Below are 12,691 nucleotides of genomic sequence, written 5' to 3' on the forward strand. Positions count from 1 at the left end.
GTTTTCTGCTTGTTCTATTTTTTTCCTCCCTTCCTTTGGGATATTTTAATATTTTTAAACATCCATTTTAACTTATCTGTAATGCTTTTTGAGTGTTTGTCTTTGATAGCCTGTGTTAGTCATTCTTCCAGATATCACATTATATATGCATTCCTCCTCATATCTGACTAGTGTCAGAATTTTACCAGTTTGGATAAAGTATAGAAGCTTTACCCCCTTTATGTCACTTTGCCTGTTCCTCTCACTTTTAGTTGTTTAGATATTTCTCCACATGGTTTAAAAGGACATCAGCCATTAAGTCAGACCTAAAACTCAAGGGAAGAAATGCTTGTTGTGTGTGCCCATGTTGCTGCTTGCCGTGGTCCTTCCGTTCTGATGTCCCAAGTTTCCTTCGTTTGTTGTTTCCTTTCTGTTGAGAGGAGTTCCTCTGGTGATTCTTTCACAGTAGGTCTTCTGATGAAAAACTCTCTAAGTTTGTCTGAGAATGTCTCAATTGTCCACCCACCCCGTTTTAACTCAAGTGCACGGTGCCTGCCGAGATCCCAGGAAAGCTCAGAGGTTGGGGCTGGGGGCACAGGGTCTTCCTTAGACTGCCCAGTCCAGATGCCCCTTAGCTGGCCAGCTGTTGTCCCTTGGGACTGAGCCCTTACCACAGATCCCAGAATCAACACAGCTCAGACCTCCATGCACTTTAGACAAAGAACATTCCTGAATTGCAGTGACACTTAGATTTTACAAATTAAATTTTTTTCAATGGGAAGTTACTTTTAGGTCTTTGATTTTTTTTTTTTTTGTTTCATAATCAGAGGAACCTAAGGCTATCCTTTTGGGAATTGCATGGTTAAAATATATTTCTTTTCTAAGTCTATAGTGCTAGATAGTGTACTCACATTAAAATGAGCTTTCCATTGAGCAAACTCCTGGGAATGGGCCAATTATAGTGACATAAACACACATTTCATAGAAGGTACGTTTGGCAAATGGAATAGATTTGCTTATTTTCAGTACATTTAGTCCTCGGTAAGGGTAAGAGTGACTGTGGGGCCTGTTTTCCCTGTAGCGAATTGTTTAGAACAAGCTGAAGGCCACTGTATTTGGTGACTTTTCCCATCCACTTCCGCTTTGGGTAGCGCCAATGAGCCTTCTATGACTTGAAAATATGCCAACTGAATCTTAGCATTTTTAAACTTAAAAATTTTGGGATTGGCATTTGAAAAAATATTTAAATGTGTTCATGAAAACAGATTCCATCTACTGAGTCTCCTAATTCCACCCAGAATATGTGGTTCTGTACCTGCACACCACACTCACACACACACAACACACACACACACACAGCTATCCTGATTTGAAGATTTTGGTAATGTGTTTTTGTACAGGGCATAAAAATATATCTCTGTAATTACATGATATTTAGTGATTAGATAATTGTGGATAATTGCATGGGGTAGTTCTAAGTGCTGAAGTGTTACCATAAGATCTAAAATGTACAAATTGCATAATAATTATTCTTGGGAGTTATTTGGTAATTCTGAGCGTAATTATCATGTGATCCACAGTGCATGTAATTAATGCATAATCACATGGATTTTGCCTTCATAACTACTTCACCCTTGTTATAAGGCTCTTTGTCATAACATTTGAGTGTAAATATAATGTAATTGGCTCCCAGATACAGTACATTAAGCCCCATGATAATTGCTTTCACAGTTACAATACCCCCTATTCCATTCCGAATGCTTGCCTCTTAAGCAAGATGGGGTTAGGAAGAGCAAATTACCCATGATATGGGGGTGAGCAGGCAGACGAGTGAGTGAGTGGTGGGTAGACCTCCACACTCTGATTTTGCTCTGACCAAAACCTTGCATCTAGAAAAATTTCCATCTTTTACACTGGACAAAAATCTGCTTTCTAACTAAAGTCATGTATGGGTGAATGCCACTTACTCTCCGGCCACACAGAGGCAACATCCATGAAGCCTTTGAAGAAGAGATAGCAGAGCTCCCATTATTTTTGTGGTCTAGAAGTTTCAGAAAGCTGGGCTTCCTAAAAGGAGGAGATCACACATGTGGTGCAGAGGTGGAGGCCCTTGGTTTGTTGATGACATCATCAGCTGGAGTGGCAGCACTCGAAAGGAGGCGGTTAGAGAAGAAACAGCTCTGGCTAAACTTCCAAGTGATAACGCAGCTCTTGCTACTTTCTGTCACAGGTTTCACGTGGCAGGATGACTACACGCAGCGTGTGATGGCCCAGGAACTTGCACACCTACCCAAAACCTACCCATGGCATCCCGAAGTTTCCAACCCAGCCAGGTATGTGTAGACTCAGTTTATCTCGTCTTGTTTCTCAGCCAGCGCTGTACCCATTAAGTCTACTGTGCTATTTTTTTTTAATGTGTCGTATTACCCACCATCTTTCTGATGTAGAACTTTAAGAAAGTTGAGCTGTCTAGGAAGAATTTGGTGCTTTCTCTCTGCTGTTTCCTAGCCCATGAGAGAAAGGTACATTGGAATGACTCTCTAAAGAGGTGCCCTTGTCATTGGGAGACACGTCCAAGGGTCCTTCCCCATTTTTCCATGAGACCTTGGGAAAAATCCCTGAATTTATGTTCACCATAGTACAAAGGAAAATCTTTTTCTTCTCTCTCCCAAAGCATAATAATCTATTCTGAGCTATATATATGTTGTTTCATATCATCTCATTTTATCCCCACTGCGGACTTGGGAGTGGATACTATGTAATGCCCATTCTCATAGGTGAGGATGTTGAGACAATTGGGAAGTTGAAAAAGTAGTTCAAAGATGAATCACAGTAGGAGTCAGAGTTGGGGGTGGTGTGCAGTGAGCTTCCATCTGCTGGTTTACTCCCCGGATGCCTACGACAGTCAAGGGCAGGGCCAGGGTTAGAGCCAGAAGGCAGTCACTCAATCCATATCTCCCAGAAGGGCGGCAGGAACCTAGCTACTGAAGCCATCAGTGCTGCCTCCCAGAGCCCGCATTAACAGGATGATAGAATCAGGAGCTGGAGCCAGGAATTGAACCCAGGTTGTCCAATGGGAGGCACGGGCATCTTAACCAGTGTCTTAGCTACTAGGCTAAGTGCCCACGCTGCACTTTAAGTTGGATAATTGGGGTTCCCTGTGAAATTGACTCAGGAGCCAGACAGTGGGAGAACAGGGAAGAGGAACTCAGGAGAACTCCTTGTGTCACCTAGGAAAGCAGTAACAGGTGCGAGCCAAGCAGTCCCCAAGTAGGGATTTCCAGAGGGAACCTGTGTCTGAGAAATCAAACAAATTGGCACACTGGAGAGTGGCCTAGGTTGTTCATTGTCAACAGCACCGAATGTGGCTTTGGATGTTTTAAAAATACCAGTCTGACTTTGCAAAATGACACCTTTGTTTCTTTTGGTTCATTATAAGTGACATTAAAAGTGTAAAGAGGGTTAGTGTTACACAATTGGAACTTTCTTCTTTATAATTTTCCTGTACATGATCATGGTCCATGTAAAACCCAGTTCAGCATAGCCCTAAAAACAAGCCCTTCCGGGAAGGGTTGCATGGACAGTCCTAGACCCCTGAGAGTTCCCTATTTGTTAACTTACTGTGGGTTGTGCTGTGAGCTGCTCTTGGCTCCTCCAGGTCGGGCACAGTCTGACCCCACTGTGTTTGTGTGAACAGTTTCTGGGTTAGTGGGAGTGGGTGATGGACCACGGAGACTTGGTCTCAGCCTGGTGTCTGGGAGGTCTTAGGTCCCTGGGGGCGTGCCCTCTAAGGTGGTTCTTGTGCGGCGGTGGTAGTAGAAGCAGAGCTGTGCCCTCTGTTTCTACTTGTCACATGATTCTCCCTCTGCATGCATTATGCCTTCAGCAGACAGTAGACAAATGCAGCCACTGATGAACCTACAAACCGTAAGCTCAAATAAACTTTTTTTTTTAAAGATTTATTTATTTGAGAGGCAGAGTTACAGACACAGAGAGAGAAGTCTTCCATCTACTGGTTTAATCCCCAAATGGCCACAATGGCCAGACCTGGGCTGATCTGAAGCCAGGAGCCAGGAGCTTCTTCCGAGTCTCCCACGTGGGTACAGGGGCCCAAGGACTTGGGCCATCCTCTACTGCTTGCCCAGGCCATAGCAGAGAGCTGGATCGGAAGTGGAGCAGCCAGGACTTGAACCAGCAGCCATATGGGATGCAGGCACTGCAGGCAGAGGCTTTACCTACTACGCCTCAGGGCTGGGCCCCTAAAATAAACTTTCTACCTACTGAAGAAGCTCCTCTTTGGAGCTTTAGTTGTGTGGTAATGAAAAGCTGACTCTGCAGCGTATATACTATCCTACTGCAGTGTAAGAATTATTCTGCGTATGTGTAGTTATAATCTCTTTGCTACTTTAAACTCAGTTTTTCTTTTCATCTTTTTAACATGATTTTTAAAAAAGGAATATCTCTTGGATTTTCTTCTTTCAGCTACTCTTAGATTTACTTTTTTTTAAAAAAATACTTCTTTAATTGAACTTAAATTTTTACTTTTTAAAAATTCTTTATATTTATGGGGAGGGCCCTGTGGAAGTTAAGTACACACACACACACACACACACACACACATACACAGTAATGTATAATGATCAGATGATAGTCATGGGTGCTATCTCTTACCTCAGACACAAATTCCTGTTTTATGTTGGAAGAGTTGAGCATTTTGTCCTTATTTTTATTTACTTGTTTTTAAGGAATAATGGAATCATATAAATTCTATTCACTTGCCTTGGAGCGTAATGTGGCATAACTCTATAATGTATTCTCATTTGCTTTTGTTCTAAATTATCTATGATTATCACTTTATGTCCTTTTAAACAATAAGTGTTGGGTAGGGTTTTTGATGTTTCCATGTCCTCTTTAAACTTTAAATGAGTGTTTAATTCTACTGCATTTTAGTCAGAATATGACTTGTGCAACTTGCACTTTGGTGTGTCCTACTTTTACTTTTTCTAATATTCAGTAGGTGGTTCGGGAAGATATTTGTACTCATTATTTATGGGATATAAACATGAACTTTTTGAAGTTCTCTTATGTTGTGGATTCCAAAACTTTAAAAAACTTATTTGTTTTTAAATATTTTTAATTCATTTTTAAGATTCAGTATGGTTTTTAGATACAATTCTAAGCGCATAATGCTATTCCCTCCTACCCTCCCTCCCTCCCTCTTTCTCCCTCCCACCCTCCCTCCCTCCCCCTTTCTCCCTCCCACCTGCTTTTCTTCTCCCTTTCTGTTGTTTTAGAAATTTTTGGGATAGCATACTTTAAATTTGCATTACAGTAAAAAGGCTTAATACTTTACTGAATAAGAAGTTTAACGAATAAAAAGCAAAAAGACCCTAGTTTAGTGGGAATATACCCAATGGCTATAAGCAATAATTGAATTGAAAAAGGGCCATTTCACCCATATATAGTACATTTCAATGTAATCACAGATCATTAAAACTGTAGAAGTATAACATTCTTAACCATTGGTTTGACAAAGGCATAAAACAAAGTTTCACAAAACTGTTTGCAGCAATACTGATGCACACATGCGTTCCTTCCTTCTTTTCTTTTTAAATTTTAGCTCCCACATATAAGGTGGAACATGTGGTGTTTGTCTTTCTGGGTCTGACTTATTTCATTCAACATAATGTCCTCCAGTTGCATCCATTTTGCTGCACATGATAGAATTTCATTATTTATTATAGCTAAGTAATATTCCCTTGTATGTATGTATGTATATATGTATATATATATGTGTGTATATATATATGTATATATATATATATATATATACACACACACCACATTTTCTTTATCCATTCATCCAATGATGGACACCTTGATTGACTCCATATTGTGGCTGTTGTGAACAGTGCTGCTATAACCATGGTGGTGCAGTGTCTCTGATACATTGTGTTCATGTCTTTTGGGGATATACCCAGTAATGAGATTGCTGGATCATATGGCAAGTCTATTTCTAGTTTTTTTTTTTTTTTTTTTTTTAAGAAATCTCCTCAGGCTGGCGCTGTAGCTCAATAGGCTAATTCTCCACCTTGCGGTGCTGGCACACTGGGTTCTAGTCCTGGTCGGGGCGCCGGATTCTGTCCCGGTTGCCCCTCTTCCAGGCCAGCTCTCTGCTGTGTCCTGGGAGTGCAGTGGAGGATGGCCCAAGTGCTTGGGCCCTGCACCCCATGGGAGACCAGGATAAGCACCTGGCTCCTGCCTTCGGATCAGCGCGGTGTGCTGGCCGCAGTGCACCGGCCATGGCGGCCATTGGAGGGTGAACCAATGGCAAAAGGAAGACCTTTCTCTCTCTCTCACTGTCTACTCTGCCTGCAAAAAAAAAAAAAAAAAAAAAAACCACTCCTCTGTGTTTTCCACAGTGGCTGCTAATTCATGTTGCCACCAACATTGTATGTGTTCCCCTTTGTTCACATCCTCAATAACATTTGTTACTTTCTGTGTTTTGGGTTTTAGCCATTTTGATAGGGTGAGGTGATATCTCATTATGGTTTTGATTTGCATTTGATTTGATGGCTAGTGATGTTGAGCATTTTTTCGTATATTTGTTGGCCATTTTATTTCTTCTTTTTAGAACTGTCTGTTGAGGTCCTTTGTCCATTTCTTAACCATGTTGGTTGTTTTGTTGTTTTTGTTGTTGTTGAGTTTTTAAAGTTGCTGATATATTCTGAATATTAATCCTGTGTCACATAGGTAGCTCGCAAGTATTTTTCCCATTCTGTTGGATGTCTCTTCACTCTATTGGTCATTTTCTTTGCTGTGCAAACGCTTCTGAGTTTGATATTGTTTCATTTGTTTAGTTTTTGCTTTCGCTATCTGTGCTTTTGGGGGGGTCTTGTCCAAGAAGTCGTCCCCTACACCAGTGTCTTGGGGAGTGTTTCCCCTACATTTTCTTCTAGTAACTTCACAGTCTCAGGTCTTAAATTTAGGTCTTTGCTCTAGTTTAAGTTGATTTTTGTATATGGTGAGAGATATGGATCCAATTTCCTTCTTCTACATATATACATCCAATTTTGCCAGCACCATGTGTTGAAGAGATTATCTTTACTCCACCGTGTGGTCTGAGCACTTTTGTCAAAAGTCAGTTGTCCGTGTGGATGTGGATTGATTTCTGGGCTCTCTGTTCTGTTCCATTGACCTATGTGTCAGTTCTTATGCCAGTACTATGCTGTTTTGTTTACTATAGCTTTGTAGTAGCCTTTCAAGCCAGATATTATGATGCCTCCAGCTTAATTCTTCTTGCACAGGGTTGCGTTGGCCATTTGGTGTCTTTGTGATTCCACATGAATTATAGGATTTTTTTCCTAATTCTGTAAGGGATATCATTGGTGTTTTGATGGGGATTCCATTGAATCGTAGATTGCTTTAGGTAGTGTAGACATTTTAATGATATTGATTCTTCCCATCCATGAGCAAGGAATATCTTTCCATTTTGCTGTGTCCTTGGTGATTCCTTTCATCAGCGATTGATAATTCTCATTGTAGAGATCTTTCACTTCTTTGGTTAAGTTTATTCCTAAATATTTGATTTTTTTTTTTTTTGGTGGCTATTGTGAATGAGATTTCTTTTTCATTGAATTCATCATTTGCATATACAAAGATACTTTTTTGTATGTTTATTTTGTAACCTGGAACTTGACTGAATTGGTTTATCAAATCAAACAGCTTTTTGGAGGACTTTCATCATATCACCTGCAAACATGGATAATTTGACTTCCTCTTTTCCAGTTCTGATGCCCTTTCTTTCTCCTCCATAGTTGCTCTGGCTAAAACTTTCAGTGCTGAATTGAATAAGACTGGCAAAAGTGGACATCCTTGTCCTTTTTCCGTATCTGAGGGGAAGTGATTTCAGCTTTTCCTCATTCAGTGTGTTACTGGCTGTTGGTTTGTCATACATAGCCTTAACAATTTTGAGTACTGTTCCTTGTATACCTAATTTGCAGAGAGTTTTATCATGAAGGGATAATGAATCCTATCAAATGCTTTCTCTGCATCCACTGAGATGTCAACATGGTTTTTGTTCTTTATTCTGGTGATGTGGTTTATGTTTATTGATTTGTGAATGTTAAACCACCCTTGAGAAATCCCACTTGATCGTGGTGCACAATCTTTTTAATGTGGTTTTGGATTTGATTTGCTAATATTTTGTTGCAAATGTTTGCATCTATGTTCATTAAGGATATAGGTCTGTAGTTTTCATGCCATGTCTTTGACTTTGGTGATTTGCTTGATTTTTTAAAAACATTATTTAAAGATTTATTTATTTATTTGAAAGGCAGAGTTACACACAGAGAGAAGGAGAGGCAGAGAGAGAGAGAGAGAGGTCTTCCATCTGCTGGTTTACTCCTCAAATGGCTGCAATGGCCAGAGCTGGGCTGATCTGAAGCCAGGAGCCAGGAGCTTTTTCTAGGTCTCCAATGGGCATCCAGGGGCCCAAGGACTTGGATAATCTTCCATTGCTTTCCCAGGCCTTAGCAGAGAGCTGGATCGGAAGTGGAGCAGCCGGGACTCGAACTGGCACCCATCTGAGATGCCAGCACTGCAGGCGGCTGCTTTTACCTGCTATGCCACAGCGCCAGCCCTGATTTGTTGGTTTTATCCTATTTGGTATTTGTCTTACTTTAAATTTGTGCCCACCACCTCTAGGCTTCCAAGTTCTTTTTAAGCTAACACATTTATTCCATTATTAACTGAAAGAGTCCACATGTTCTGTTTCTCTGTGTGAATAAGGAGTCTGTTAGACACTGGCCTTCTTCCCTTTCCTCCCCTAGCTCCTTCTAAAGGTTGCTTCCAACCAGTTATCCCAAAGGCAGAGTTACAGGGAAAGAGGGATAGCCAGAGTGAGAGCAAGAGCGAGAACGAGAGCGAGAGTGAGAGCGAGAGCGAGAGCGAGAGAGAGAGAGAGAGAGAGAGGGCTTCTATCCTTCCATCCGCTGATTCACTCCCCAGACAGCCTCAGTGGCCGGGGATGGGCCAGTTCTCCCATGTGGGTCATAGGGGTCCAGGTACTTGGGGCATCTTTTGCTGCTTTCCCAGGTGCAGGGAACTGGATGAGAGGCACCTGCCGAGCTACACCACCAGCCCCCTTTGTACCTAATTTATGCCCTTTACAAAGAAGACACTGAGTCGCTGTATTTGGAAGGAAGGAGTGATCTCAAGCTTCTGAATTATTGTACGGGTAACTACACAACCAACAGTTCACTTGGCTTTCTTCATCCCACACGCATCTACAGGGCATCCGGTACTTAATAGCTCTACAAGTATCCTCAATCAGCCAGTGAAGCTGTAGTTGGAATTCTTCACACAAGACACTTTATCTTTAGCGAGATTGAGTAACTCACCCCACACTGATTATCCATTAGGAGACAAAGATGAGGTTAGAGTTCCCGGTCCCATTCTTGGGGTGATCAGCATTCGCAGCCCAAGGTTGTCTCGCCTGCCATGTCTCCTCTTCCCACACTGTGTGCCTCGATCAGGCTAAGCCTCGTGTGAGGACGCCGGAAACAGGCACAACCTGGAAAACCAGCAAAGCAGTACTGCATCGTGGATCCTGGCTAGGAGAAGAGATCTGCAGGCATGAGGCTCACCGAGAATGTGGGAGCATTCATTTTGCTGAGTGCTCCTGAGACAGGAACAGGAAATAGGCTGTGTGTATAGCAGCAACAAATCTGTAGAGACCTTCACAGCGGTTATGAACCTTGTATGTGGAGAATAATATGGGGCTGAAATGATTCTTGAGGAAAGTAATGAGAACCAGGTTCATGGTGTACTCTCAAATGATTTTGTTCCTAATTTGGATCTTTTTTCCTCTCCAACAAATTGGGTAACAGCTTAAAGTAGCTCATATTCTTGAAGCTTGAATGCCCCAGCATGGAAGTGGAGAAAGCCAAGAGTGTAACACTAAATGCAACAGCATTTTCCATCTTTCTGAAGTAGGAAGTGTGTATTTAGGAGTGTAAAGTTTTGACCTGCTTCAAGCCGCATGACGGGGCAGAAGGCAATTTGCAAGTTAATTGCTACAACATCGCACAACATAGGGATGAATGCTCTCATCACTGTAACATATTAGAGTGTCACAAACAAGTCCCTGAACATGGACGAGGCACAGCAGAGATGAATAAGACCATTTAAAGGCGCATTTATCAGGTGGCTCTATCTGCATTGATTAGCAATTAGTGAGAAAAATAGACAAAATACCAGAAAAGTAAATTGACTTCGGTTAAATTACTCTCTGACAACACGGAACATGAAATCTCATCCATTAAAAAATGGTCAAGGAAACCACAGCCATGATCTGAGATGCAAAGATGTGTGAAGTTCCTGATAATTTATATAATTTATATGCCTATTAAGTCTGAGCCAATATAACTTGAAAAGGCACTAGAAATAAAACAGGATGACTTTATCTATTGAGATAATTAAACCCAAGCAGGAAGATTTCCAGTGAGTCTCTGATTTTATGAACTATATACAGGTATCACACAGCTAACGTTAGAGGTCCTTTCTTGAAAATTAGACTTTCTAGGCTCAGTTCCTTTGAATGGGGACTTTATGATGTCACCCATCCACCTGTCTCTCTGTGTCTTCCTGAAGTTCATTTAGCTTCCTTAAAGCAGCAGTTTTAAATTCTCTGTCCGAGTTCATACAACCAGATTACTTTATGGTCAGTTTCTGGTGCCCTTGTCTGTTAGCTGGAGTCGTGGTTCCCTGAGGTTCCTGATGCTATTGGCGCATGAGGACATCTGCACATTGGGGAATTCAGTCTTCATAGTCTGGCTGTGTTCTTTCCTTCCAGAAATTCTGAGCAGGCTGCTTGTCTTCTTTGAGACTGCCATCAGTGCCATTGTTTCGGCACCAGATGGCCCTCTAAGCCCAAGTTGGCCGTGAGTCCGTGGTGCGTGGGTTGTCACGCTTTCACGCCCTAGAAGGTGCTCCAAGCCTGGATCAGTCATGCTGCTCAGGATGGACCAGGGGAAAGATGCCCTGGAAGGCTGTCTGTGCAGCTGGGGTTGTCCGAGACACTTGTCCACAGTCACCATTCTGGGTCAGGCACAGCAGGATCCTGCTCAGTAATGAACCTCACAGTTGAGGGACTGACCCCAGGCTCCTTTGCAACTCCTCAGTGCTTGTCTCCTTCTTCCCCACACAATGACATTGGACTGCCTGGAGCTGGAGGAAGAAGGGGGTGGGCCATCCTATGCCCACCGATGCCATAATTCTGGGTCACACCTGGAGCCCACAATCCAGTGAAACCAGGGCAGCACAGGGACAGGATTACGGCCCACACTGCTATGGCCCACCTGCTGCTGCGGGGTACTTGTGGCCTGAGATGGCTGTAACCAGCTAGAGGTTATGCTGTTCAGAGTACAAATCCATCCAGTGGAGGCTTCGCATCTCTGCTTGGCGCTGTCGCGTTCTAGAAGCTGCGTTCTGGGCACTGGCACCATTGGGATGGACCCATCCCAAGGCAAGCTCTGTGCTCTCTTCCTTTCCTGTTCTCGGTGGATGGAGTCTTTCTTTGTGTTTTTTTTTTTTATTTTATTTATTTTTATTTTCATTATTTTAAAGGCAGAGAGAGAGAGAATCAGACAGACAAACAGACATAGACATATCACCTATTTACTTTACACTCCTCCAAATACCCATAGCAGATAAGACTAGGCTAGGTCAAAGCCAGGAGCTGGGAACTTCGCCTGAATCTCCTGCATGGGTGGCAGGGACCCAAGTACTTTGCCACGTGCTGCTTCCCTGGGTGTGCATTAGCAGGATCCTGGAACCGAGAGTGGATCCAGGACTTGAACCCGGATACTCCCAATATGGGATGTGGGTGACCCAAGCAGTGTCTTTCCTGCTATACCAAATACCTGCTCTTGGACTCTCTCTCTGTTCTCGCAGCCTGACAGTCATGGAGGCGTAGTAGAGCTAGTTACTTGGCCAACAGGCTAATGCATGTGTCTGGAGGCTCCTGCTGTGGGCTGGGTGGGTTCTGAGTTTCACCCTGATGGGTCTTTTACCAGATTCCAAGCCCAACACTTAAGTTCCCTCTCTCCCTGGCGTGGAATGCGTTTCTCTCTGGGCTCATTGCTTGGAGTAAAAAGGACAGCTTTTTCCTTCCTGCCCTCTTTCATGCGTCTTTTCTTCATGTTGCTGCTGAAACCAGTCTCTGCAGTCACTCGTTTTATTTTCTTAGATCTTGTGAAGGTACTTTCATGTGTGACTTGTTGTAGATACTGATGTTTCTGGTGAGGCAGGGTTGGGGAGGTCTCCAGTCAGACTGGAAATGCCATTTATAGGTCACTGGGTGGAGTGTGGTAGACAACAAGCACTCTATTGCATTTACAGCCAAGTAGACACTGCAGTAGAAAATATTAGTGAACTTGAAGACGCAGTGATAGAGATGATCGATGAGGAAACAAGGATTATTGGGAAAAAATTAAAATCTGGAGCAAGCATTTAGCCTAGCTGTTAAGATGCCCGAATTCCATATGAGAGTGCCGGGGTTCAGTTCCCAGCTCTGCTGCTAGCTCCAGCCTTCTGCCAATGCAGAACCTGCAAGGCAGCAGTGACAGCTTCATTAACTGGGTTCCTGCCATCTGTACAGGAGACGTATATGATGGTCCAGGCACCTGGCCTTGGCTTAGGTCCTGGCCCA

At 42.8% G+C, this 12,691-nt stretch overlaps 1 protein-coding gene across 2 annotated transcripts in view; it reads left to right on the forward strand.

Annotated features, from left to right (window-relative positions):
• PTPRN2 (protein tyrosine phosphatase receptor type N2) overlaps window positions 1–12,691 on the forward strand; it is a 1,115,035-nt gene that overhangs the window by 408,812 nt on the left and 693,532 nt on the right. For both annotated transcript variants that reach the window (XM_051857048.2, XM_051857049.2), the window contains one exon: window positions 2,210–2,312. In XM_051857048.2, the coding sequence (XP_051713008.2) occupies window positions 2,210–2,312 (103 nt within the window). The remainder of the gene's footprint in view (window positions 1–2,209; window positions 2,313–12,691) is intronic.

The sequence above is a fragment of the Oryctolagus cuniculus genome, chromosome 7 (genome assembly GCF_964237555.1).
Source record: "Oryctolagus cuniculus chromosome 7, mOryCun1.1, whole genome shotgun sequence".
Taxonomy (NCBI): domain Eukaryota; kingdom Metazoa; phylum Chordata; class Mammalia; order Lagomorpha; family Leporidae; genus Oryctolagus; species Oryctolagus cuniculus.